This window comes from Bombina bombina, chromosome 3 (assembly GCF_027579735.1).
Source record: "Bombina bombina isolate aBomBom1 chromosome 3, aBomBom1.pri, whole genome shotgun sequence".
NCBI classification, from domain to species: Eukaryota; Metazoa; Chordata; class Amphibia; order Anura; family Bombinatoridae; genus Bombina; species Bombina bombina.
This window is the reverse complement of record NC_069501.1, coordinates 660,487,965-660,515,942: the sequence shown is the minus strand read 5'-3', so window position 1 is coordinate 660,515,942 and position 27,978 is coordinate 660,487,965. Positions and strand designations below refer to the sequence as shown.

General features: G+C 41.7%; 1 protein-coding gene across 1 annotated transcript in view; it reads right to left on the bottom strand.

The window, feature by feature from the left end:
• Positions 1–27,978, bottom strand: part of SCML2 (Scm polycomb group protein like 2) — a 787,256-nt gene that overhangs the window by 104,005 nt on the left and 655,273 nt on the right. The window contains exon 12 of the mRNA XM_053707393.1: positions 2,943–3,224. Within this exon, the coding sequence (XP_053563368.1) occupies positions 2,943–3,224 (282 nt within the window). The remainder of the gene's footprint in view (positions 1–2,942; positions 3,225–27,978) is intronic.

Here is a 27,978-nt window from a genome sequence, read left to right as displayed (position 1 = left end):
GAGCATTGATTCTGTCCATAATCTCCTCATAAGGAGGAGAATCACTATCGACCGCCTTTATCAGCTCATCGAACCAGAAACATGCGGCTGTAGCTACAGGGACAATGCATGAAATTGGTTGTAGAAGGTAACCCTGCTGAACAAACATCTTTTTAAGTAAACCTTCTAATTTTTTATCCATAGGATCTTTGAAAGCACAACTATCCTCTATGGGTATAGTGGTGCGTTTGTTTAAAGTGGAAACCGCTCCCTCGACCTTGGGGACTGTCTGCCATAAGTCCTTTCTGAGGTCGACCATAGGAAACAATTTTTTAAATATGGGGGGAGGGACGAAAGGAATACCGGGCCTTTCCCATTCTTTATTAACAATGTCCGCCACCCGCTTGGGTATAGGAAAAGCTTCTGGGAGCCCCGGGACCTCTAGGAACTTGTCCATTTTACATAGTTTCTCTGGGATGACCAACTTGTCACAATCATCCAGAGTGGATAATACCTCCTTAAGCAGAATGCGGAGATGTTCCAACTTAAATTTAAACGTAATCACATCAGGTTCAGCTTGTTGAGAAATGTTCCCTGAATCAGTAATTTCTCCCTCAGACAAAACCTCCCTGGCCCCATCAGACTGGGTTAGGGGCCCTTCAGAACCATTATTATCAGCGTCGTCATGCTCTTCAGTATCTAAAACAGAGCAGTCGCGCTTACGCTGATAAGTGTTCATTTTGGCTAAAATGTTTTTGACAGAATTATCCATTACAGCCGTTAATTGTTGCATAGTAAGGAGTATTGGCGCGCTAGATGTACTAGGGGCCTCCTGAGTGGGCAAGACTCGTGTAGACGAAGGAGGGAATGATGCAGTACCATGCTTACTCCCCTCACTTGAGGAATCATCTTGGGCATCATTGTCATTGTCACATAAATCACATTTATTTAAATGAATGGGAATTCTGGCTTCCCCACATTCAGAACACAGTCTATCTGGTAGTTCAGACATGTTAAACAGGCATAAACTTGATAACAAAGTACAAAAAACGTTTTAAAATAAAACCGTTACTGTCACTTTAAATTTTAAACTGAACACACTTTATTACTGCAATTGCGAAAAAACATGAAGGAATTGTTCAAAATTCACCAAATTTTCACCACAGTGTCTTAAAGCCTTAAAAGTATTGCACAGCAAATTTGGAAGCTTTAACCCTTAAAATAACGGAACCGGAGCCGTTTTTAACTTTAACCCCTTTACAGTCCCTGGTATCTGCTTTGCTGAGACCCAACCAAGCCCAAAGGGGAATACGATACCAAATGACGCCTTCAGAAAGTCTTTTCTAAGTATCAGAGCTCCTCTCACATGCGACTGCATGTCATGCCTCTCAAAAACAAGTGCGCAACACCGGCGCGAAAATGAGGCTCTGCCTATGATTTGGGAAAGCCCCTAAAGAATAAGGTGTCTAAAACAGTGCCTGCCGATAAGAATAAATGATTCCTCAAGGCTAAATATGTGTTAATAATGAATCGATTTAGCCCAGAAAAAGTCTACAGTCTTAATAAGCCCTTGTGAAGCCCTTATTTACGATCTTAATAAACATGGCTTACCGGATCCCATAGGGAAAATGACAGCTTCCAGCATTACATCGTCTTGTTAGAATGTGTCATACCTCAAGCAGCAAGAGACTGCTCACTGTTCCCCCAACTGAAGTTAATTGCTCTCAACAGTCCTGTGTGGAACAGCCATGGATTTTAGTGACGGTTGCTAAAATCATTTTCCTCATACAAACAGAAATCTTCATCTCTTTTCTGTTTCTGAGTAAATAGTACATACCAGCACTATTTCAAAATAACAAACTCTTGATTGAATAATAAAAACTACAGTTAAACACTAAAAAACTCTAAGCCATCTCCGTGGAGATGTTGCCTGTACAACGGCAAAGAGAATGACTGGGGTAGGCGGAGCCTAGGAGGGATCATGTGACCAGCTTTGCTGGGCTCTTTGCCATTTCCTGTTGGGGAAGAGAATATCCCACAAGTAAGGATGACGCCGTGGACCGGACACACCTATGTTGGAGAAAATGGCTTACCGTTTTCCCTGAGGGGAAAAATGACTGTCATCTAGCATTAGCCTGTGTTGTTAGAAGGAGACTAGTCATACCTGAAGCAGATAAGTCTGCAAACTGTTACCCCCAACTGAAGTTCTCTGGTTTCAACAGTCCTGCGTGGTAACAGAAATGGATTTTAGTTACTTGTGCTAAAATCATAGCCCTCTTAAACAGAAATCTTCATCACTTTTCTGTTGTAGAGTAAATAGTACAAGCCAGCACTATTTTAAAATAACAAACTCTTGATAGAAGAATAAAAAACTACAACTAACACCACAAACTCCTCACCATCCCCGTGGAGATGCTACTTGTTCAGAGCGGCAAGGAGAATGACTGGGGGGCGGAGCCAGAGGGGGAGCTATATGGACAGCTCTTGCTGTGTGCTCTCCTTGCCTTTCCCTGTGGGGGAGAATATTTCCCACAAGTAATGGATGACGCCGTGGACCGGACACACCAATGTTGGAGAAAATATATTTTTTAGTGGAAATTAAATTTTCTTTAATTGGATGGTTATATATATATATATATATATATATATATATATATATATATATAAATATATAAAAAAATAACAATGACGATTTCCACAGAACAAAAGATGATCTGGAACATTTATCATTGTTTAATGAGAAAAGAAATCAAAAAATTCCAGGATGACTGCAATGTTAGTTATTTTATCATGTGGATGAGTTATCTTGAAAATTTGCATCAATTGATGTTCCTCTTCATATCAGACACTAATGAAAACTTTTAATTAAACTTAATATAGCTGTGTCTGCAACAAGGTTAATAATTGCTGCTGTGCTACTATTTTTAAAGTGTTGACAGGTTATGAGCTCTAGGGATATTTACCTTCTATCCTCCTGTGCATATGATTCCTGTCTGCATCGTAAAAGCAGCTGTTGCCAGCTGAACTTGAGGATGATCTCCGGGGAAGGGGAGTTGTGTTTGAGGTAGCAGTCACAGGCTGCAAGGAGCCCCTGTAATAGCTTGGCGCACTGCTCATATTACGGTACTCTCCTGTGTTTTGAGAAGGACTTGGGGGATTTACAGTGTTCAGGGCAGAGTCCATGGATTCCTCTGAAAACCTGGCATCTTTGGGATTGCAGTTTTCTTCTGTTGGCAGTGCTTCTGCTACAAAGTTTATTTCAATGCAATAAAACACAAAATATATCAAATATAATATAATATATAGAAATATATATATTTAAATAAAAATGTTTTTTTCTATGTTAAGAACATGTGAATTTCAAGTATTCCTATCTCACTTCAGGTTTAGCCCAGTTGGTGTCGGTTTAGCGCATGAGCAGTAACTGTTTGTTGTTATTCAAGTATTCCTATCTCACTTCAGGTTTAGCCCAGTTGGTGTCGGGTTAGCGCATGAGCAGTAACTGTTTGTTGTTTTTACAGTGTGTCCCATAGAAGTCTAAGGGGAGAAGTACCTGAAGTTAGAGCGCCTCAGTCTTTCGTTTCCGAGCTAACTTTTTACTTTCATCTTGTAATATGCGTGCTAATGTGGCTGTGATATATTTTTACTTTGAGAGCAGTTAAAACATGAGCAGAAAAATAATTTTGTGTGCTCTAGTTGCAGTTAGTCCATGTAAATATTTATTAAAAAACATAACTGAGTGGCATTTAGAATGCATTGGGACAGTCTAGTCAAAATTAAACTTTCATGATTCAGATAGAACATGCAATTTTAAGCAACTTTCTAATTTACAATTATTAATTTTTCTTCTCTCTCTTGGCATCTTTATTTGAAAAAGCAAGAATGTAAGCTTAGGAGCCGGCCCATTTTTCTAAATGTAGCCACCAGTCAGCAAGCGCTACCCAGATGAAGAACCAAAAATAGTCCGGCTCGTAAGCTTACATTCTTGCTTTTTCAAATAAAGATACCAAGATAACGAAGAAAAAATTGATAATAGGAGTAAACTGAAAAGTTGCTTAAAGTATCAAGCTCTATCTGAATCATGAATCTTTAATTTTGACTAGACTATTCCTTTAAACAGGAAACATTTAAAGATGGATGTAAAAATTATGATGGAATAAGGTAAGGATAGGTTATAACATAAGGAAGTAAATTCTCACACCATAATGACAGGAATGAGGAACTAGTTGGCTCAGATAGACCCTAGCATTGAAAAATATGTTTAACTGTGTCAAGTACAGTATATTGTTTTTGTGATGGCCTTCACTCAGGTGCAACCATTTTAATGGATGTACAACACAAAACTTTAAAGGGACAGTAAACGTTACTTTCAAGTTTGCTTAAAGGGACACTGAACTCAAATTTTTTATTTTGTGATTCCGATAGAGCATGCACATTTAAACAACTTTCTAATTTATTTCAATTATCAATTTTTCTACGTTCTCTTGCTTTCCTTATTTGAAAAAGAAGGCAACTAAGCTATTTTTTTGGTTCAGGACCATGGAAAGCACTTGTTTATTGGTGGGTGAATTTATCCACCAATAAGCAAGAACAACACAGTGTGTTCACCAAAAATGGGCCGGCATCTAAACTTACATTCTTGCATTTCAAATAAAGATACCAAGAGAATGAAGAAAATGTAATAATAGGAGTAAATTAGAAAGTTGCTTAAAATGTCATGCTCTATCTGAATCACTAAAGAAAAAATTTGGGTTCAGTGTCCCTTTAATTTGAAAAATCATAGTTTATTTATAAGAATAAAGTGTAAAAAGTGAATTTATGCTTACCTGATAAATTGATTTCTTCTACGATATGACAAGTCCACGGATTTCATCCTTACTTGTGGGATTTATCCTCCTGCTAACAGGAAGTGGCAAAGAGCACCACAGCAGAGCTGTATATATAGATCCTCCCTCCTCTCTACCCCCAGTCATTCGACCAAAGTTAGGAAGAGAAAGGAAAAGCTAAAGGTGCAGAGGTGACTGAAATGTACAAAATATATATATAACTTAAATCTGTCTTAAAATAACAGGGTGAGCCGTGGACCCGTCATATCGTAGAGGAAATCAATTTATCAGGTAAGCATAAATTCACTTTTCTTCTACAAGATATGACGAGTCCACGGATTTCATGCTTACTTGTGGGATACAATACCAAAGCTACAGGACACCGATGAAAGGGAGGGAACAAGACAGGAACCTAAACGGAAGGCACCACTGCTTGAATAACCTTTCTCTCAAAACCAGCCTCAGAAGAAGCAAAAGTATCAAATTTGTAAAAAGTGTGAAGCGACGACCAAGTCGCAGCCTTGCAAATCTGTTCAACAGAAGCATCGTTTTTAAATGCCCATGAGGAAGCCACAGCCCTAGTAGAATGAGCCGTCATTCTTTCAGGAGGCTGCTGTCCAGCAGTCTCATATGCCAGCCAAAATGAAAGAGAGGTAGCCGTAGCTTTCTGACCCCTACGCTTTCCAGAAAAGACAATGAATAATGAAGATGATTGACGGAAATCCTTAGTCGCCTGCAAGTAAAGCTTCAGGGCACGAACCACGTCCAAGTTATGCAACAGACGCTCCTTCTTAGAAGAAGGATTAGGACATAAAGAAGGAACAACAATTTCCTGATTAATATTCTTATTTGAAACAACCTTAGGAAGGAACCCAGGTTTGGTACGTAAAACCACCTTATCAGAATGAAAAATAAGGTAAGGCGAGTCACATTGGAGTGCTGAAAGCTCAGAAACTCTACGAGCAGAAGAAATAGCAACAAAACTTTCCAAGATAACAATTTAATATCTATGGAATGCATGGGTTCAAATGGAACCCCTTGAAGAACACTAAGAACTAAATTAAAACTCCAAGGTGGAACAATTGGTCTAAACACAGGCTTAATTCTGGTTAGAGCCTGACAAAAAAAACTGAATGTCTGGAACATCAGCCAAACGTTTGTGAAGCAAAATTGACAAAGCAGAAATGTGTCCCTTTAAGGAACTTGCTGATAACCCTTTCTCCAATCCTTCTTGGAGAAAAGACAGAATCCTAACCTTACTCCATGAGTAACCTTTGGATTCACGCCAAAAAAGATATTTACGCTATATCTTATGATAGATCTTTCTAGTGACAGGCTTACGTGCCTGAATCAACGTATCAATGACCGCATCAGAGAATCCCTGCTTAGATAAAATCAAGCGTTCAATCTCCAAGCAGTCAGCTGCAGAGAAATTAGATTTGGATGTTGGAAAGGACCTTGAATGAGAAGGTCCTATCTCACTGGGAGTTTCCACGGAGGCAGAGAGGACATGTCCACTAGATCTGCATACCAAGTCCTGCGTGGCCACGCAGGTGCGATTAGAATTACTGAAGCTCTTTCCTGTTTGATCCGAGCAATCACCCGGGCAAGGAGAGGAAACGGTGGAAACACATAAGCCAGGTTGAACGCCCAAGGCACTGCCAAGGCATCTATTAGTTCGGCCTGAGGATCTCTCGACCTGGAGCCGTATCTTGGGAGCTTGGCATTCTGTTGAGACGTCATCAGATCCAACTCCGGTTTGCCCAATCGAAGAATCAGGGAGGCAAATACCTCCGGATGGAGTTCCCACTCCCCCGGATGAAAAGCTGTCGTCCACTCCTGGGATATAGATTGCTGACAGATAACAAGAGTGGGTCTCCACCCATTGAATTATCTTGGATACTTCTGACATCGCTAAGGAACTCCTCGTTCCTCCCTGATGATTGATGTAAGCCACAGTCGTGATATTGTCCGACTGGAACCTGATGAATTTGGCCGAAGCCAACTGAGGCCACGCCTGAAGCGCATTGAATATTGCTCTCAATTCCAGAATATTGATTAATAATCTCCGAAATTCTCTTAGGAACCGGAAAAACACCAGTGTAAGTGGGTACTTCTAGATATTTGTTCATTTTACACAATTTCTCTGGTGGTACCATAATAGGGTCACAGTCATCCAGAGTCGCTAATACCTCCCGAAGTAACAGGCGGAGGTGTTCTAGCTTAAATTTAAAGGACATGACGTCCGAATCTGTCTGAGGTAACATACTTCCTGGGTCCGAAAGTTCTCCCTCAGACAAAATTTGCCTGACCCCCAACTCAGATCCCTGTGAGGGCACATCGGAAATAGTACTGAAAATTGATTCGACAACGATCCGGTGACTGGAAAACAACTTTAGGCCCCACAGGAGCTAATGCCTGCTGCCTTCTTAGTGAGAGAAAACTGCGCGTCTGAGCGTGTGAAATAGGCCTCGCCCATCATGGACGTCGCATCAACAGTCTGCCTAACCGCATGGGAAGCAGTTTGAAAAAGAAAAGCCATGTGGTCCCCTGTACATATAATGCTCTAACAAATAACTGCAGCCCTACTGACCTTAAATATTAAATATATACATGTCAAGCTGCCTCTGCCAGTGTCAAGCCCCAATACAGATAAGCAAACCGTAATAGCAATATGTATAAAACACAAGAATTTCAGTAACACCCTCAGTCATACAGGTCTACTGCTTACCCCTTCCCTTGCAGGGAAAAATGTCAGCCAGTTCTGATATAACAAGTCTCCTCAGAAATAAAAGACTGAACATACCTCAATGCTGCTTGTAGCATGACACCGTTCTCCAAACTGAAGATTTCTCTTGCACTACCTTCAGAAATTCTGTGGAACCAAAATGGATCTTAGTTACATCTGCTAAGATCATCAACCTCAGGGTAGAAAAATTTCTTCCTTGATTGAAGAATCTAAAACTAACACCTCACTTTACCTCTTCCTATTACTAACACAGGCAAAGAGAATGACTGGGGGTGGAGAAGAGGGAGGAGCTATATATACAGCTCTGCTGTGGTGCTCTTTGCCAGGAGGATAAATCCCACAAGTAAGGATGAAATCCGTGGACTCATCATATCTTGTAGAAGAAAATGTGGTTTCATATTTTATAAATGTTATATTTTAGAATATAGTAATTGATTTGCCTCCCTTCATCTGGCCACCCCACCGCTCCTGAACATTTTTTTTTCTTTTTTTAGTCATTTCGCACTTTAGCTTATCTGGAGAGGACCGATCACCTCATCATTGTTATTTACTGAAGGTGTGCTCTCAGACCAATGCTGAGCTTATGCTTCTAGTGATGTAAAGAGCGGATCACTAATAATAATAATAATAAAATAATTGCGATCTACTGTTTACATTTCTCTCTCCAGTGACAGAGCATGTGAGGCTGGAGAACATGCGCTACAGTGCTCTGAAGGTCCTGTGTGAGCGTGCATTAGTAGGAGGGGAGTGGACGTATGCCGAGCGTAGCATAACCGCCCACTGTAGGAAGGAACGAAAAATAAAATTAGAGCGAGTTGGGGCGGAAGGATGGATACGGAGAAGAAAAGACTTTAGAGGGTTTTTATTTATTTCTAATAACTATAAAAAATACATATATTTTTTTCAGCTAAAAAACATTGTTTACTGAGAAGCTGCAGCTCCAGGCCCACGCCTCTATATAAGACCCTGAGTGTGCAGCATGCCAAAATTGGCGCCATAGCTGTTTGTGGGTGTGGCAGCAGAGGAGCAAGCAAGTGAATAGGATTGTTTTGCCCAGAGCTTGTGTATGGCAGTGACAAGGGGACCCAGGACTTCCCTGGGGGAGTGTAGTGTAACTCTCAGTGAGACTGTGAGAAAAACTGAGTCTAAGTAGGCAGCAGCAGAGACGTCCAGGAGCAGCAGCAGAGGAGGACAAGCAATGGGGTTGAGCAAGGTATGTGCCAAGTACAGTTGCCTTAGAGTGAGTTTTATTTTGTTTCTCTATCTAAGAGAGGGGCTTTATAGCTTGCTTTGTTTAAAATACTGCCATGTCATAACTTGTGTGTGTGTGTGGGGGGGGGGGCTGTGTGTGTGTTTGTTTGAGTCTGTGTGTTGGTGTGTGTGTAGGTCTATGTGTGGGTTTGTGTATGTATGGGTCTGTGTGTTGGTCTGTGTATGTGTGGGTCTGTGTATGTGTAGGTCTGTGTATGTGTGGGTCTATGTGTGAGTCTGTGTCTGTATGTGTGAGTCTGTGTGTGTAAGTATGTGTGTGTGTGAGGGGGGTCTGTGTATGTGTGGGTCTGTGTATGTGTAGGTCTGTGTGGGTGTGTCTGGGTATGTGTGGGTCTGTGTGTGTGTGGAGGGGTATGTGTGGGTCTGTGTGTGTGTGTCTGGGTATGTGTGGGTCTGTGTGTGTGTCTGGGTATGTGTGTGTAAGGGTCTGTGTGTGGGGGGGGTCTGTGTATGTATATATATGTTTACTTTTGAGTAGCGGCCCCCATGGGAGAAGAAAATTTGAACAGTGGCCCCAAGGTAATTTGAGTTTGAGACCCCTGTTCTATGGGGTTTGCTCCTTTAAAAAGACTGAGCGATTTTCGGTGAACAGAAGCAAGGAGGGAGGGTATAATAGCAAACAAGAAAACCCTTAACGACAGGTGATGTACATGATACGTTGTGGTCATTAAGGGGTAAAAACTGCTAAAAGCAACCACCACAGAATCAAGTATTTTTAAGTATATAGATATTAATAGTCAAAGTCATGGACACTGAATCTATCTGGAAACCTAAAAAGGTGACCCTTGTCTGAGGAATCAAGGAACTCTTTGGTAAATTGATCCTCCAACCATATCTTTGAAGAAACAACACAAGTTGATTTGTGTGAGATTCTGCTAAATGAAAAGATTGAGCCAGTACCAAGATATCGTCCAAATAATAAAAACACTGCAATACCCTGCTCTCTGATTACAGATAGAAGGGCACCAAGAACCTTTGAAAAGATTCTTGGAGCTGTTGCTAGGCCAAATAGAAGAACAACAAACTGGTAATGCTTGTCTAGAAAAGAGAATATCAGAAACCGATAGTGGTCTGGATGAATAGGAATATAAAGATACGCATCTTGTAAGTCTATTGAGGACATATAATGACATTGCTGAACAAAAGGCAGAATAGTTCTTATAGTCACCATGTTGAAAGTTGGGACTCTTAAAATGATTTAAAAACTTCAGATCTCGAACTGGTCTGAAAGAATTTTCCTTCTTCAGGACAATGTATAGATTTGAATAAAAACCCAGACCCTGTTCCAGAATTGCAACTGGTACAATCACTACTGAACGCTCTAGATCTGAAACACATTTCAGAAAAGCCTGAGGTTTCACAGGATTTGTTAGAACGTGAGAGAGAAAAAATCATCTCACAGGAGGTCTTATTCTGAAACCTATTCGATACCCCTGGGAGACAATATTCTGAATCCAATAATTCTGAATGGAACCTGCCCAAACGTCTTGAAATAATTTCAATCTGCCCCCACCAGCAAAACTGGATCGAGGGCCGCACCTTCATGCAGTCTTGGGGGCTGGCTTTGGTTTCTTGTAAGGCTTGGATTTATTCCAACTTGAGGATGGCTTCCAATTGGAGCCAGAGTCTTTAGGGGAAGGAGTGGTTTTCTGTTCTCTATTCTGACTAAAGGAACGAAACCGATTAGAGGCTTTAGATTTGCCTTTAGACTTTTTATCTTGAGGCAAAAAATTCCCTTCCCCCCCCAGTAATAGTGAAAATAATTGAATCCAACTGGGAACCAAACAAATTATTACCCTGGAATGAAAGAGATAGTAACCTAAATTTAGATACCTTGTCAGCATTCCATGATTTGAGCCATAAAGCTCTTCTAGATAAAATAGCCAAAACATAGATTTAACATTAATCTTGATGATATCAAAAATAGCATCACAGATAAAATGATTAGCATGTTGAAGCAAACGAACAATGCTATGCAAATCAGAGTCTTTTTCCCGTTGTGCTAAGCTATCCAACCAAAAAGTTGATGCAGCCACAACATCAGCCATAGAAATGGCAGGTTTGAGCATATAGTCAGAATGCAAATAAGCTTTCCTTAGATAAGATTCAATCTTCCTATCTAAAGGATCCTTAAAAGAGGTACTATCTTCCATAGGAATAGTAGTACGTTTAGCAAGAGTAGAAATAACCCCATCAACCTTAGGGACCTTTTCCCAAAACTCTAATTAAGCCACTGGCAAAGGATACAACTTTTTAAACCTTGAAGAAGGAACAAAAGAAGTACCAGGTTTAGACCATTCCTTAGCAATCACATCAGAAATAGCAACAGGAACAGGAAAAACATCAGGAGTAGTCACAGGAGGTTTATAAACAGAATTTAAACGTTTACTGGATTTATTATCAAGAGGACCAGACTCCTCAAAATCCAAAGTTATTAACACTTCTTTTAACAAAGAACGAATATACTCAATCTTAAAAAGATAAGATGATTTATCAGTGTCAATGTCTGAAGTAGGACCTTCTGAGTCAGAGAGATCCTCATCAGAGGAGGATATATCAGTATGTTGCCGGTCATTACAAATTTCATCAGTATTATGAGAAGTTTTAAAAGACCTTTTATGTTGATTTGAAGGCGGTATAGCAGCCATAGCCTTCTGTATCGCATCAGCAATATAATTTTTCATATCAACAGGGATATAATGTACTTTAGATATTGAAGGAACAACAGATACTGTACTAGCACTAATAGAAACCTTTTCTGCATTCAAAAGCTTATCATGACAAGTGACAACTGTTACATACTACAGCTGGAGATATAATTTCCACTAGCTTACAACAGATACACTTCGCTTTGGTAGAACTGTGTTCAGGCAGCATGGTTCCTACAGCAGCTTCTGAGACAGGATCAGATTAAGACATCTTGTTAAATGTAAAAAAAGAAAAATAACATTAAACAGAAATATTGTATTTCCACATATAGCAGTTTCAGGAATGGGAAAAAAATGCAAATGCTAAAATTGGCAAAAAAAGCAAATAGCATAGCCCTCTGAGCATAAAGAAGGCAAGGAGCATATAGGAAGTGAGGTAAAATAAAACTAAATTTTTTGGCGCCAAGTATGACGCACAACGCAAAAGGAAGTTGAGAAATTTTGGGGCGCCAACAAACATCCGGAAATGACGCAACTTGCGTCATAACAAACACAATTTCGCGCCAAACAACCTAGCGTCAACTAAGATGCAGGAAATTACGAACTTGCGTCTTGACAGACGCACATTCGTGCCCCAAATAATTTCTCGCACCAAGAATGACGCAATAAATAACACCATTTTGCGTCCTCGCGAGCCTAATTTGCCCGCAAGTTTTCCAAGAAAAAAATCAAGCTTCCTAAACATGATTCCCATAACGAAACTGCTGGACTGCAAAGGGAAATACACATAAACCTGACTCATGGCAAATATAAGTAAAATACATATATTTAAAACTTTATATTAATACATAAAGCGCCAAACCATAGCTGAGAGAGTGTCTTAAAATAATGATACATACTTACCGAAATACACCCATCCACATATAGCAGATAGTCAAAACAGTACTTAAAGCTATCAGCAGAGGTAATGGTATATAAGAGTATATCGTCGATCTAAAAAGGGAGGTAGGAGATGAATCGCTACGACCGATAACAGAGAACCCTTGAAAAGATTTCCCGCAAGGAAAACCATAAAATCAAACAGGCGATGCTCTCTTCACATCCCTCTGACAAACACTGTACTCTGAGAGGAATTGGGCTTCAGAATGCTTAGAAGCGCTTATCACAGAAGAAATAATAAAAATCAAGCACAAACTTACTTCACCACCTCCATAAGTACAATGCCCCTCCTGGTAGCATTGCAGGATTGTATATCCCATACGTCACTAGCTCATGGACTCTCGCCAATTACATGAAAGAAATTGGGTTTAACCCCTTAGTGACCAGACCATTTTTCAATTTTCTTACCCTTAAGGACCAGGGCTATTTTTACATTTTTGTGGTGTTTGTGTTTAGCTGTAAAAACAAACACTTTTTCTAACTTTGACCCCCAAAATCTGTTAAACATCTACAACCACTAAAAAACACCCATGCTAAATAGTTTCTAAATTTTGTCCTGAGTTTAGAAATACCCAATGCTTACATGTTCTTTTTTGCAAGTTATAGGGCAGTAAGTACAAGTAGCACTTTGCTATTTCCAAACCATTTTTTTTTCTTCAAAATTAGTTACATTGTAACACTAATATCTGCCAGGAATCCCTAAATAACCCTTCATATATATATATATATATATATATATATATATATATATATATATATATATATATATATATATATATATATATATATAGTAGACAACCTAAAGTATTGATCTAGGCCCATTTTGGTATATTTCATGCCACCACCAAATGCGATCAAATAAAAAATTTTTTTCACTTTTTCACAAACTTTAGGTTTCTCACTGAAATTATTTACAAACAGCTTGTGCAATTAAGGCACAAATGGTTGTAAATGCTTCTCTGGGATCCCCTTTGTTCAGAAATAGCAGACATATATGGCTTTGGCATTGATTTTTGGTAATTAGAAGGCCGCTAAATGCCGCTGCGCACCACACTTGTATTATGTCCAGCAGTAAAGGGGTTAATTAGGATGCTTGTAGGGTTAATTGTAGCTTTAGTGTAGAGATCAGCCTCTCACCTGACACATCCCACCACAATCCCTCCCTGACCCCCCTCAAACAGCTCTCTTCCCTCTCCCACCTCACAATTGTCACTGACATCTTAAGTGCTGGCAGAAAGTCTGTCAGTACTAAAATAAAAGGCTTTTTTTTGTATTTTTTTTTTAATATTGATTCTGCAGTGTTGGATCCCCATTTAGGCCCCAACCTCCCTGATCCCCCCCATACAGCTCTCTAACCCTCCCCCCTCTACCTATGTGCCGCCATATTGGGTACTGGCAGCTGTCTGCCAGTACCCAGTTTGCCAAAAAAAAGTTTTTTATTTTTTTATACTAAACAAACATTTTTTCTGTAGTGTAGCTGCCCCCCCCTCAATACCATCCCCCTCCCAGATCCTTTGTCCATTATTTATTCCCCCCTCCCTCCCATACATTTTGAAATGCATAATTGTGAATGTTGCTCCCGCTCCCCGGCGCACATTGGTAATACAAGAACCGGATCTTAAGCAATAATGGGCCGCCCACCCGCTTACCTGCTATGGCTCCAACCCACTAACGATCGGCACCATTGCTGCCGGTGCAGAGAGGGCCACAGGGTGGCTCTCTCTGCATCGTTGTGTAAAAAAATGGTATTGTAGGATGCCTCAATGTCGAGGCATCACTGCAATAATATGAAAGCGGCTGGAAGCGATTAGGATCGCTTCCACCACTTAAAACTCCTGAGGGCGTACAGGGTACGTCCTTGGTCATTAAGTGACAGTTTTTGTAGGATGTATCCTGAATGTCCTTGTTCGTTAAGGGGTTAAAGGGACGGTCAAGTAAAAAAAAGAAAAAACTTTCATGATTCAAATAGCGCATGTAATTTTAAACAACTTTCCAATTTACTTTTATCACTAATTTTGCATTGTTCTCTTGGTATTGTTAGTTGAAAGCTAAACCTAGGAGGTTCATATGCTAATTTCTTAGACCTTGAAGGCCGCCTCTAATCTGAAAGCATTTTGACAGTTTTTCACCACTAGAGGGCATTAGTTGATATGTTTCACATAGATTACATTGAGCTAACGCATGTGAATTTACAGAGTAGTGAGCACGGATTGGCTAAAGTGCAAGTCTGTCAAATTAACTGAAAAAGGGGGCGGTCTGCAGAGGCTTAGATACAAGGTAATTACAGAGGTAAAAACATAATTTATGCTTACCTGATAAATTTATTTCTCTTGTAGTGTGTTCAGTCCACGGGTCATCCATTACTTATGGGATATATTCTCCTTCCCAACAGGAAGTTGCAAGAGGATCACCCAAGCAGAGCTGCTATATAGCTCCTCCCCTCACATGTCATATCCAGTCATTCGACCGAAACGAGACGAGAAAGGAGAAACTATAGGGTGCAGTGGTGACTGGAGTTTTAATTTAAATTTAGAACTGCCTCAAAAAGACAGGGCGGGCCGTGGACTGAACACACTACAAGAGAAATAAATTTATCAGGTAAGCATAAATTATGTTTTCCCTTGTTAAGTGTGTTCAGTCCACGGGTCATCCATTACTTATGGTATACCAATACCAAAGCTAAAGTACACGGATGATGGGAGGGACAAGGCAGGAACATTAAACAGAAGGAACCACTGCCTGTAGAACCTTTCTCCCAAAAACAGCCTCCGAAGAAGCAAAAGTGTCAAATTTGTAAAATTTTTAAAAGGTATGAAGTGAAGACCAAGTTGCAGCCTTGCAAATCTGTTCAACAGAGGCCTCATTCTTAAAGGCCCAGGTGGAAGCCACAGCTATAGTGGAATGAGCTGTAATTCTTTCAGGGGGCTGCTGTCCAGCAGTCTCATAGGCTAAACGAATTATGCTATGAAGCCAAAAAGAGAGAGGTGGCCGAAGCCTTTTGACCTCTCCTCTGTCCAGAATAAACGACAAACAGAGAAGAAGTTTGCCGAAAATCTTTAGTTGCCTGTAAGTAGAACTTCAGGGCACGGACTACATCCAGATTATGCAAAAGACGTTCCTCCTTTGAAGAAGGATTAGGACATAATGATGGAACAACAATCTCTTGATTGATATTCCTGTTAGAAACTACCTTAGGTAAAAACCCAGGTTTAGTACGCAGAACTACCTTGTCTGAATGAAAAATCAGATATGGAGAATCACAATGTAAGGCAGATAACTCAGAGACTCTTAGAGCCGAGGAAATAGCCATCAAAAACAGAACTTTCCAAGATAACAGCTTAATATCAATGGAATGAAGGGGTTCAAACGGAACACCTTGAAGAACTTTAAGAACTAAGTTTAAGCTCCACGGCGGAGCAACAGTCTTAAACACAGGCTTAATCCTAGCTAAAGCCTGACAAAAAGCCTGAACGTCTGGAACTTCTGCCAGGCGTTTGTGTAAAAGAATAGACAGAGCAGAAATCTGTCCCTTTAACGAACTAGCAGATAAACCCTTTTCTAAACCCTCTTGTAGAAAAGACAATATCCTAGGAATCCTGACCTTACTCCATGAGTAACTCTTGGATTCACACCAATATAAATAATTACGCCATATCTTATGGTAAATTTTTCTGGTAACTGGTTTCCGAGCCTGTATTAATGTATCAATAACCGACTCCGAGAAACCACGCTTTGATAGAATCAGGCGTTCAATTTCCATGCAGTCAGCCTCAGAGAAATTAGGCTTGGATGGTTGAAAGGACCCTGAATTAGAAGGTCCTGCCTCAGAGGTAGAGACCATGGTGGACAGGACGACATGTCCACTAGGTCTGCATACCAGGTCCTGCGTGGCCACGCAGGCGCTATCAAAATCACCGATGCTCTCTCCTGTTTGATCCTGGCAATCAATCGAGGCAGCAACGGAAACGGAGGAAACAAATAAGCCATCTTGAAACCCCAAGGGGCTGCTAGAGCATCTATCAGCACCGCTCCCGGGTCTCTGGATCTGGATCCGTAACAAGGAAGCTTGGCGTTCTGGCGAGACGCCATGAGATCCAGTTCTGGTTTGCCCCAATGATGAATCAGTTGAGCAAGGACCTCCGGATGAAGTTCCCACTCCCCCGGATGAAAAGTCTGGCGACTTAGAAAGTCCGCCTCCCAGTTCTCCACGCCTGGGATGTGGATCGCTGACAGGTGGCAAGAGTGAGACTCTGCCCAGCGAATTATCTTGGAGACTTCTAACATCGCTAGGGAACTCCTGGTTCCCCCTTGATGGTTGATGTAAGCCACAGTCGTGATGTTGTCCGACTGAAATCTGATGAACCTCAGTGTTGCTAACTGAGGTCAAGCTAGAAGAGCATTGAATATTGCTCTTAATTCCAGAATATTTATTGGGAGGAGTTTCTCCTCCTGAGTCCACGATCCCTGAGCCTTCAGGGAGTTCCAGACTGCGCCCCAGCCTAGTAGGCTGGCATCTGTTGTTACAATCGTCCAATCTGGCCTGCGAAAAGTCATTCCTTTGGACAGATGAACCCACGACAACCACCAGAGAAGAGAATCTCTGGCCTCCTGGTCCAGATTCAGTAGAGGGGACAGATCTGAATAATCCCCATTCCACTGACTTAGCATGCATAATTGCAGCGGTCTGAGATGCAGGCGCGCAAATGGCACTATGTCCATTGCCGCGACCATTATGCCGATTGCTTCCATGCACTGAGCTACTGATGGCCTTGGAATGGAATGAAGGACACGGCAAGCATTTAGAATCTTTGATAACCTGGACTCCGTCAGGTAAATCTTCATCTCTACAGAATCTATCAGAGTCCCTAGAAAAGGAACCCTTGAGAGTGGTAACAGAGAACTCTTTTCCACGTTCACTTTCCACCCATGCGACCTCAGAAATGCAAGAACTATCTCTGTATGAGACTTTGCATTTTGAAAACTCGACGCTTGTATCAGAATGTCGTCTAGGTACGGAGCCACCGCTATGCCTCGCGGTCTTAGTACCGCCAGAAGTGAGCCCAGAACCTTTGTAAAAATTCTCGGGGCTGTAGCTAACCCGAAGGGAAGAGCTACAAACTGGTAATGCCTGTCTAGAAAGGCAAACCTTAGGTACCGATAATGGTCTTTGTGAATCGGTATGTGAAGGTAGGCATCCTTTAAATCCACTGTGGTCATATACTGACCCTCTTGGATCATGGGTAGGATGGTTCGAATAGTTTCCATTTTGAACGATGGAACCCTTAGGAACTTGTTTAAGATCTTTAGGTCCAAGATTGGTCTGAAGGTTCCCTCTTTTTTGGGAACCACAAACAGATTTGAGTAAAACCCTTGCCCCTGTTCCGTTCGCGGAACTGGGTGGATCACTCCCATTACTAAGAGGTCTTGTACACATTGCAGAAATGCCTCTTTCTTTATTAGGTTTGTTGATAACCTTGACAGATGAAATCTCTCTTGTGGAGGAGAAGCTTTGAAGTCCAGAAGGTATCCCTGAGATATGATCTCCAACGTCCAGGGATCCTGGACATCTCTTGCCCAAGCCTGGGCGAAGAGAGAGAGTCTGCCCTCCACTAGATCCGTTTCCGGATAGGGGGCCCTTCCTTCATGCTGTCTTAGGGGCAGAAGTAGGCTTTCTGGCCTGCTTGCCCTTGTTCCAGGACTGGTTGCTTTTCCAACCCTGTCTGTAACGAGCAGCAGTTCCTTCCTGTTTTGGAGCGGAGGAAGTTGATGCTGCTCCTGCCTTGAAATTAAGAAAGGCACGAAAATTAGACTGTTTGGCCTTTGATTTGGCCCTATCCTGAGGAAGGGAGTGACCCTTACCTCCAGTAATGTCAGCAATAATTTCCTTCAAGCCGGGCCCGAATAAGGTTTGCCCTTTGAAAGGAATATTAAGCAATTTAGATTTAGAAGTCACATCTGCTGACCAGGATTTAAGCCATAGCGCTCTGCGCGCCTGGATGGCAAAACCGGAGTTCTTAGCCGTTAGTTTGGTTAAGTGCACAACGGCGTCCGAAACAAATGCATTAGCTAGCTTAAGTGCTTTAAGCTTGTTCATGATCTCATCCAATGGTGCTGTGCGAATAGCCTCTTCCAGAGACTCAAACCAGAAAGCCGCCGCAGCAGTGACGGGCGCAATGCATGCAAGGGGCTGTAATATAAAACCTTGTTGAACAAACATTTTCTTAAGGTAACCTTCTAATTTTTTATCCATTGGATCTGAGAAAGCACAACTATCCTCCACCGGGATAGTGGTGCGCTTAGCTAAAGTAGAAACTGCTCCCTCCACCTTAGGGACCGTCTGCCATAAGTCTCGTGTGGTAGCGTCTATTGGGAACATTTTTCTAAATATCGGAGGAGGGGAAAAGGGCACACCGGGTCTATCCCACTCCTTGCTAATAATCTCTGTAAGCCTTTTAGGTATAGGAAAAACGTCAGTACACACCGGAACCGCATAGTATTTATCCAGCCTACATAACTTCTCTGGGATTGCGACCGTGTCACAATCATTCAGAGCCGCTAACACCTCCCCTAGCAATACACGGAGGTTCTCAAGCTTAAATTTAAAATTTCTGAATCCGGTCTCCCTGGATCAGATCCGTCACCCACAGAATGAAGCTCTCCGTCCTCATGTTCTGCAAATTGTGACGCAGTATCAGACATGGCTCTCGTGTCATCAGCGCGCTCTGTCCTTAACCCAGAGCTATCGCGCTTGCCTCTTAACTCAGGCAAATTAGATAATACTTCTTTCATAACATTAGCCATATCTTGCAAAGTGATTTGTAAGGGCCTTGATGTACTTGGCGCCACAACATCACGCACCTCCTGAGCGGGAGGCGCAGGTACTGACACGTGAGGAGAGTTAGGCGTCATAACTTCCCCTTCGATGTCTAGTGATAATTTCTTTACCGGTAAAGACTGACCTTTATTTAAAGTAATATCAATACAATTGGTACACATATTTCTATTGGGCTCCACATTGGCTTTTAAACATAATGAACAAGCAGATTCATCTGTATCAGACATGTTTAAACAGACTAGCAATGAGGCTAGCAAGCTTGGAAATTACTTTCAGAAAATTTTCAAGCAATGTAAAAACGCTGCTGCGCTTTTAAAAACACCAAAAAAACAATTACAGTTGAAATAACAATGAACTAATTCAGTTATAGCAACCAAATCTTTAAATTAAATGTATGAAATTAGCAGAGGATTGTATCCACTAGCAAAAGGACGATTAACCCCTTAATACCCAAAAAACAGATAATCAATTTAACAGTTAACGTTTTTATCACAGTCAAACACACTGTCACAGGTCTGCTGTGACTGATTACCTCCCTCAAATATAAATTTTGAAGACCCCTGAGCTCTCTGGAGACGTCCTGGATCAAGGAGGAAGAAACAGGAAGACTATGATTGAATTTTAACTGCGCAACAAGGCGCTAACAAAAAGGCCCTCCCACTCATATTACAACAGTGGGAGACCAGCTATAACGGTTTCTATGCAGAAAAATACGTTAGCCATGTGAAAAAAATCATGCCCCAAGAGATTTATCACCAAAGTACCTCACAAAACGATTAACATGCCAGTAAACGTTTTAAAAAACAACATTTCAGATGTTGTGTAAAGTTATCACTAAGCCTGCTACCAGTCGCTTCTACTGCAGTTAAGGCTCATACATTATTTCAGTATTAACAGTATTTTTTTTGTCAAATTCTATTCCCTAGAAAATAACTCTACTGTGCATACATTTACCAGCTTGATACCGCTACTACTGCATTTTAGGCTGTACTTACATCATATGGGTATCGGCAGTGTTTTCTTAGTCAATTCCATTCCTAGAAAATATTTTACTGCACATACCTCATTTGCAGGGGACCCCGCATGCTATTCCCTTTTCTGAAGTTACCCCACTCCTCAGAATGTGCGAGAACAGCCAGTGGATCTTAGTTACGTCTGCTAAGATCAAAGAAAACGCAGGCAGATTCTTCTTCTAAATACTGCCTGAGAGAAAAAACAGCACACGCCGGTGCCATTTAAAATAACAAACTTTTGATTGAAGAATAATTAAGTAAAAAAATTCCAACTCCTCTCACGACCTCCTTCTTTGTTGAGACTTGCAAGAGAATGACTGGATATGACATGTGAGGGGAGGAGCTATATAGCAGCTCTGCTTGGGTGATCCTCTTGCAACTTCCTGTTGGGAAGGAGAATATATCCCATAAGTAATGGATGACCCGTGGACTGAACACACTTAACAAGAGAAACATGTATTATTATAACTATGTTTGTTATGCAAACTTGGGAATGGGTAATAAAGGGATTAGCTATCTTTTTAAAAAACAGAAATTCTGGTGTTGACTGTCCCTTTAACTACATTTAAATTATAAAGAAGTCTTTCTTTTGAATTTTGAGGAATAGGACAAAAGAAAGGAACAATCATTTCTCAATTGATGTTAATAAAAGACACAACCTTTGGTAAAAGATCACATTTTGTTCTAAAAACTGCCTTATCTTGGTAAAAAAATAGATAAGGAGGGACACAGGAAATAGCAGATAATTCGGAAACTCTTCTGGCAATATAATCTGCAAAAAGAGTTTCTGAATTTTCTGCTTTTTCCTGTGTCCCTCCTTCTAAGACAGAAGCTTAATGTCCAAAGAATACATGGGTTCAAAAGTAAAAACCTGCAAAACCAAATTTTGATTCCACAGAGGAGAAATGGGTATAAATACAGGACTGAACAAAACACTGAATGTCAGGAAGTTTTTCAATTTTTTTATTGTACAATACAGACAGAGCTAAAATCAGACCTTTTAAAGAGCTAGCAGATAAACCTTATATATGCCCTCTTGTAGAAAATGAAGAGTTCTAGGAATACTTAAAGGGACATGAAACCTAAATTTTTTCTTTCATGATTTAGAAAGAGCATGCAATTTTAAATAACTTTCTAATTTACTTCTATTGTTTAATTTGCTTTATTCTCTTGATATTCTTTGCTGAAAAGCATATCTAGATAGGCTCAGTAGCTGCTGATTGGTGGCTGCACATAGATGCCTTATGTGATTGGCTCACCTATGTGCATTGCTATTTCTTCAACAAAGGATATCTAAAAAATTAAGCAAATTAGATAATTGAAGTAAATTGGAATGTTGTTTAAAATTGTATTCTCTACCTGAATTATGAAACAAAAAATGTTCGGTTAAGTGTCACTTTAAAGTATGCCAACTAAGTTGATTCTTTTGAACACCAAAGGAGAGTAACTTTCCAAGTTTTATGATATCTTTTTTTGTTACAGGCTTTCTAGCCTAAATAAAGGTTTCAACTACCTTACCATAGAACCTTACTGTTTTAAAATCAAATGTTCAACTTCCGTGCCTTCAAGTTGAGAGACTCAAGATCTTGATGATAGAAAGGAGATTGAGATAAAAGGTTGTGCTTTAACGGAAGAGACCACGGAGGACAACTGGATATCCAAACTAGATCTGCTAGCTAAGTTTTGCGGGGCCAAGCTAGAACAATCAGATCAATATTGCTATTGTTTGATCAGAGACATCACTCGGAAGAAGAACCGTTGGAGGAAATAAGTAAGTAAGATGAAATGACCAGGGAGCTGCTAGAGCACCTATTAATTTCACCTAAGGATCCCTGGACTTTGCAAAATATCTCAAAAATATGTTTGTAAACAAGAAGCCATGAGGTCTACTCAAAAAGATAAAGAAATGGTTGAGGCCTTCTGCCCCCTACACTTCCCAGAATAGACAACAAACAAAGAAGAAATCTGTCTAAACTCCTTCGTAGCCTGAAGATAGAACTTCAAGGCCCGAACCACATCCAAATGATGAAGTAACCGTTTCTTCAAAGAAGAAGGATTAGGACACAAGGAAGGAACCGCAATCTCCTGATTGATGTCGCGATCTGAAATGACCTTAGGAAGAAAACCTAACCCAGTACGAAGAACAGTCTTATCACCATGAAATACTAGTTAAGGAGGCTCATATTGCAAGGCAGCCATTTCAGAGACTCTGCACGCAGAAGCAATAACCAATAGAAAAAGAACCTTCCAACTACATGCATAGGCTCAAACAGAGCCTTCTGCAAAATTTTAAGAACAAGATTTAAACTCCAAGGAGGAGCCCTAGATCTAAACACAGGCCTGAGTCTAGCCAGAGCCTGAACAAAAGTAAAAAGATAGGGCCGAAATCTGTCCCTTAAGGGAGCTAGCAGAAAGGCCCTTCTCCAGACCATCCTGGAGAAAGGAAAGAATCCTGGAAACCCTGACCTTATGCCAGGGGAATCCACGCTCTTCACACCAGAATAAGTAGGTCCTCCACAACTTATGATAAATGCGATGAGTAACCGGCTTCCGAGCTTGAATGAGAGTATCACTAACTCTCTCAGAGAAACCTCTCTTGGCTAGGACTAAGCGTTCAATCTCCACGCAGTCAGCCTCAGAGAATCTAGAGTTTGATGAACAAAAGGACCTTGTTCCAGCAGATCCCTGGGACAAGGTAACTTCAATGGAGGAGATGACGACATCCCCACTAGATCTGCAAACCACATCATTCGCGGCCACGATGGAGCAATCAGTATCACTGATGCCCGCTTCTGCTTGATACGGGCCACTACTCGAGGAAGGAGAGGTAATGACGGAAAAAGGTATATGATACTGAACCTCGAAGGCACCACTAATGCATCTATTAGCTCCGCCTGAGTATCCCTGGATCTCAACCCATTCCTGGGTAGCTTGGTATTGAGACGGGACGCCATGAGATGTATCTCCGAGTCCCCAACCTGTTGCATATCTCCGCAAACACCTCAGGATTGAGAGACCATTCCACTGGATGAAAGGATTGTCTGCTGAGAAAATCCACTTCCCAGTTCTCCACACCAGGAATGTGGATAGCTGACAGCGAACAGTTGTGGGCCCCCGCCCACTGCAGAATCCAAGATACCTCCCTCATTGCTAGGGAGCTCCTCGTTCCTCCCTGGTAGTTGATGTAAGCCACAAGGTGATATTGTCCGATTGGAATCTGATAAACTGGGACAAACCCAGACTGGGGCAGGCCTTCAGAGCATTGAAGATTGCTCGAAGTTCCAGAATGCTGATCGGAAGAGAGCTCTCCTCCCGAGACCAAAGGCCCTGAGCCTTCTTGGCTCCCCAAACTGCTCCACATCCTGAGAGACTCCCATCTGTAGTCACAATCTCCCAGGATGGTCTAAAAAAGGATGTCCCTCTGGACAGGTGATCTGGACAGAGCCACCAAGAAAGCGATTCTCTTGACTGGTTGTCCAGAGAGATCTGTTGAGACAGATTCGAATGATTGCCGTTCCACTGTCTCAGCATGCACAGTTGTAACGGTCTGAGACGGAACCTGGCAAAGGGAATTATGACACCATGAGACCAATCACCTCCATACACTGCGCCACAGAGGGCCCTGAGGAGGTCCTGAGGGCAAGACATGCTGAAGCCAGCTTGTAGTGTCTCTAGTCTGAAAGAAATATCCTCATGACTAGTGAGTCTATTATAGTGCCCAGGAATTCTTGGAATAAGAGAACTTTTTTCTAAGTTTATCTTCCATCCATGGGATTGAAGAAGAGAGAAAAGAGATTCTGAATGTTATTCCGCTAGACGAAAGGATGGTGCTTGTACCAGAACATCGTCCAAGTAAGGTGCTACTGCAATGCCCTGGGTTCTGGCCACGGCCAAGAGAGCCCCCAGAATCTTTGTGAAAATTCTTGGGGCAGTAGCTAGGCCAAACGGAAGAGCAATAAACTGGAAGTGCTGGTCCAGGAAAGCAAACCTTAGGAACTGAAAGTGTTCCCTGTGGATTGGGACATGAAGGTAAGCATCCTTCAGATCTATAGTGGTCTCCATCTTGAACGAGGGGACGTTCAGAAACTTGTTTAAGCACTTTAGGTCCAGAATCGGGCGGAAATTTGCCTCCTATTTTGGGACCACGAAAAGGTTTAAGTAGTGTCCTAAGCCTCGTTCCTCTATGAGAACCGGGACAATGACTCCTAAGGAGGACAGAACCCGAACACACCCCAGAAAGGTATCCCTCTTCTCGGGTTTTGATGACAGATTTGAGAGAAGAAATCTGCCCTTGGGTGGAAGAGACTTGAACCCAATTCTGTAACCCGAGCAATGACCTCCAGGACCATGCACATCCCTGAACCAAGCTTCTGAGAAGAGCGAAAGTCTGCCCCATACCTGATCTATAGACAGATCGGGGGCGACCCCTTCATGCCGATTTAGTCTCAGCGGGCTTCTTGTTCTGCTTGGACTTATTCCAGGACTGAGCTGGCTTCCAAGTCTTAGGTTGCTCGGTCTTAGCAGAGGATTGCTGGAGCTGGCATGTGTCAGAAGAAAGGAACGAAAATTATTAGGTTGTCCCTTATATCTGTTCTTCTTATCTTGCGGTAGAAAGGCACCCTTGCCCCTGTAACCGTGGAAATAATGGAGTCCAGGCCTGGACCAAACAAAATCTTACCCTTGAATGGAAGGGAAAGGAGTCTAGACTTGGAAGTCAAGTCCGCACACCAAGACTTCAGCTACAGAGCCCGGCAGGCCTGACCATAAAACCCAGCAGTCTTAGCCATTAAACAAATAATTAGCATATTTGCATCACAAATAAAAGAATTAGAAACCCTTAAAGCCTTAATTCTATCAAGAATAATATTGAGGGGACCTTCCACCGCGATCAATTCCGATAAGGAGTCACACTAGTAGGTAGCTGCTCCCGTAATGGCGGCAACTGCCGCCGCTGGTTGAAATATCCCGAATGTTGAAACGTCTTTCTTAACAGAGTTTCCATCTTTTTATTCATGGGCTCTTTGAACGACAAACTATCCTCCAGTGGGATAGTAGTGCATTTTGCAAGCGTGGAGACAGCGCCATCCACCTTAGGGACGGAACCCCACAACTCCAATTGAGAGTCTGGAACCGGGAACAGTTTCTTAAAGGCAGACGAATAGGTGAAGGAAAAAAACAATCCTCTCCCATTCGTTCTTAATAATGTTTGCCATCTTTACAGGAACAGGGAAAGTCTGAGGAACAACCCTGTCTATGTAAACTCTATCCAGTTTAGGAATTAAAGGTTCTTCAAGCAGTTTCACCTCTGGAACCTCTTTAAAAACAAGCGCAAGTGTTCCATCCTAAATCTTAAATCTGGTTCCTCTGCAATCGGTGGCTTAGAGGCAGCCGATTCAGACCCAGAAAGTTCACACTCTGAAGTATCAGAAAGAACTTCATTATCAGATAACCGTCTATCAGCTACAGGGAGTGCAGAATTATTAGGCAAGTTGTATTTTTGAGGATTAATTTTATTATTGAACAACAACCATGTTCTCAATGAACCCAAAAAACTGATTAATATCAAAGCTAAATATTTTTGGAAGTAGTTTTTAGTTTGTTTTTAGTTTTAGCTATTTTAGGGGGATATCTGTGTGTGCAGGTGACTATTACTGTGCATAATTATTAGGCAACTTAACAAAAAACAAATATATAACCATTTCAATTATTTATTTTTACCAGTGAAACCAATATAACATCTCAACATTCACAAATATACATTTCTGACATTCAAAAACAAAACAAAAACAAATCAGTGACCAATATAGCCACCTTTCTTTGCAAGGACACTCAAAAGCCTGCCATCCATGGATTCTGTCAGTGTTTTGATCTGTTCACCATCAACATTGCGTGCAGCAGCAACCACAGCCTCCCAGACACTGTTCAGAGAGGTGTACTGTTTTCCCTCCTTGTAAATCTCACATTTGATGATGGACCACAGGTTCTCAATGGGGTTCAGATCAGGTGAACAAGGAGGCCATGTCATTAGATTTTCTTCTTTTATACCCTTTCTTGCCAGCCACGCTGTGGAGTACTTGGACGCGTGTGATGGAGCATTGTCCTGCATGAAAATCATGTTTTTCTTGAAGGATGCAGACTTCTTCCTGTACCACTGCTTGAAGAAGGTGTCTTCCAGAAACTGGCAGTAGGACTGGGAGTTGAGCTTGACTCCATCCTCAACCCGAAAAGGCCCCACAAGCTCATCTTTGATGATACCAGCCCAAACCAGTACTCCACCTCCACCTTGCTGGCGTCTGAGTCAGACTGGAGCTCTCTGCCCTTTACTAATCCAGCCACGGGCCCATCCATCTGGCCCATCAAGACTCACTCTCATTTCATCAGTCCATAAAACCTTAGAAAAATCAGTCTTGAGATATTTCTTGGCCCAGTCTTGACGTTTCAGCTTGTGTGTCTTGTTCAGTGGTGGTCGTCTTTCAGCCTTTCTTACCTTGGCCATGTCTCTGAGTATTGCACACCTTGTGCTTTTGGGCACTCCAGTGATGTTGCAGCTCTGAAATATGGCCAAACTGGTGGCAAGTGGTATCTTGGCAGCTGCACGCTTGACTTTTCTCAGTTCATGGGCAGTTATTTTGCGCCTTGGTTTTTCCACACGCTTCTTGCGACCCTGTTGACTATTTTGAATGAAACGCTTGATTGTTCGATGATCACGCTTCAGAAGCTTTGCAATTTTAAGAGTGCTGCATCCCTCTGCAAGATATCTCACTATTTTTGACTTTTCTGAGCCTGTCAAGTCCTTCTTTTGACCCATTTTGCCAAAGGAAAGGAAGTTGCCTAATAATTATGCACACCTGATATAGGGTGTTGATGTCATTAGACCACACCCCTTCTCATTACAGAGATGCACATCACCTAATATGCTTAATTGGTAGTAGGCTTTCGAGCCTATACAGCTTGGAGTAAGACAACATGCATAAAGAGGAAGATGTGGTCAAAATACTCATTTGCCTAATAATTCTGCACTCCCTGTATAGCCAATAAACCGAATGATAACCCCTGGAAAGGATAGCAATATTTGACCTTTCGCTTGCGCTAAGCAGGACGAGGTAAAGCACTAATGGCCGCAGACACCGCCGTTTGTAACTGCGCAGTGAAGTCTGGAGGTAAAAGGCCTCCTCCAGATGGAGGATCAGGCATGCTATGGGAAACTGCATGTGTATTAGGAGATGAAAGCAGGGTGCACACCTCACAGGACGGGGACCCCTCAGACGTGGAAGATTCAGTGGTATCAAACATGTTAACCTTTTTTGATATAATCACTTTTTCTAGGCATGTGGAACATAATTGAGAGGGCGAGTATACCTCGACCTCCCCACAATATAAACAGGAATTAGTCTTAGGTATAGAGGGAGTACCCTCTAAAATGTCAGAGTCCTCCATAGCTATGGGCTATGTCCTAATATAACAATAGTAAACATTATATTAAATAAATAAAAACCGGCACCTTTATACCCCCAATGGCTGGGGCACTCACCACCTCCTATGACCCAGGCACACAGAGAAAACCACTTCTCTCTGATAACCAGCGCGATCAGAGAGTAGGAAGTGAATCTACGACCACACCCGGTCACATGGAGCGCAACCTAGGACCGTCTCCGCTAAGGAAAAGTGCGCCAAGCTTGTAAAGCTACACCTCTAAGGTAACCTGTATGTTCCAACC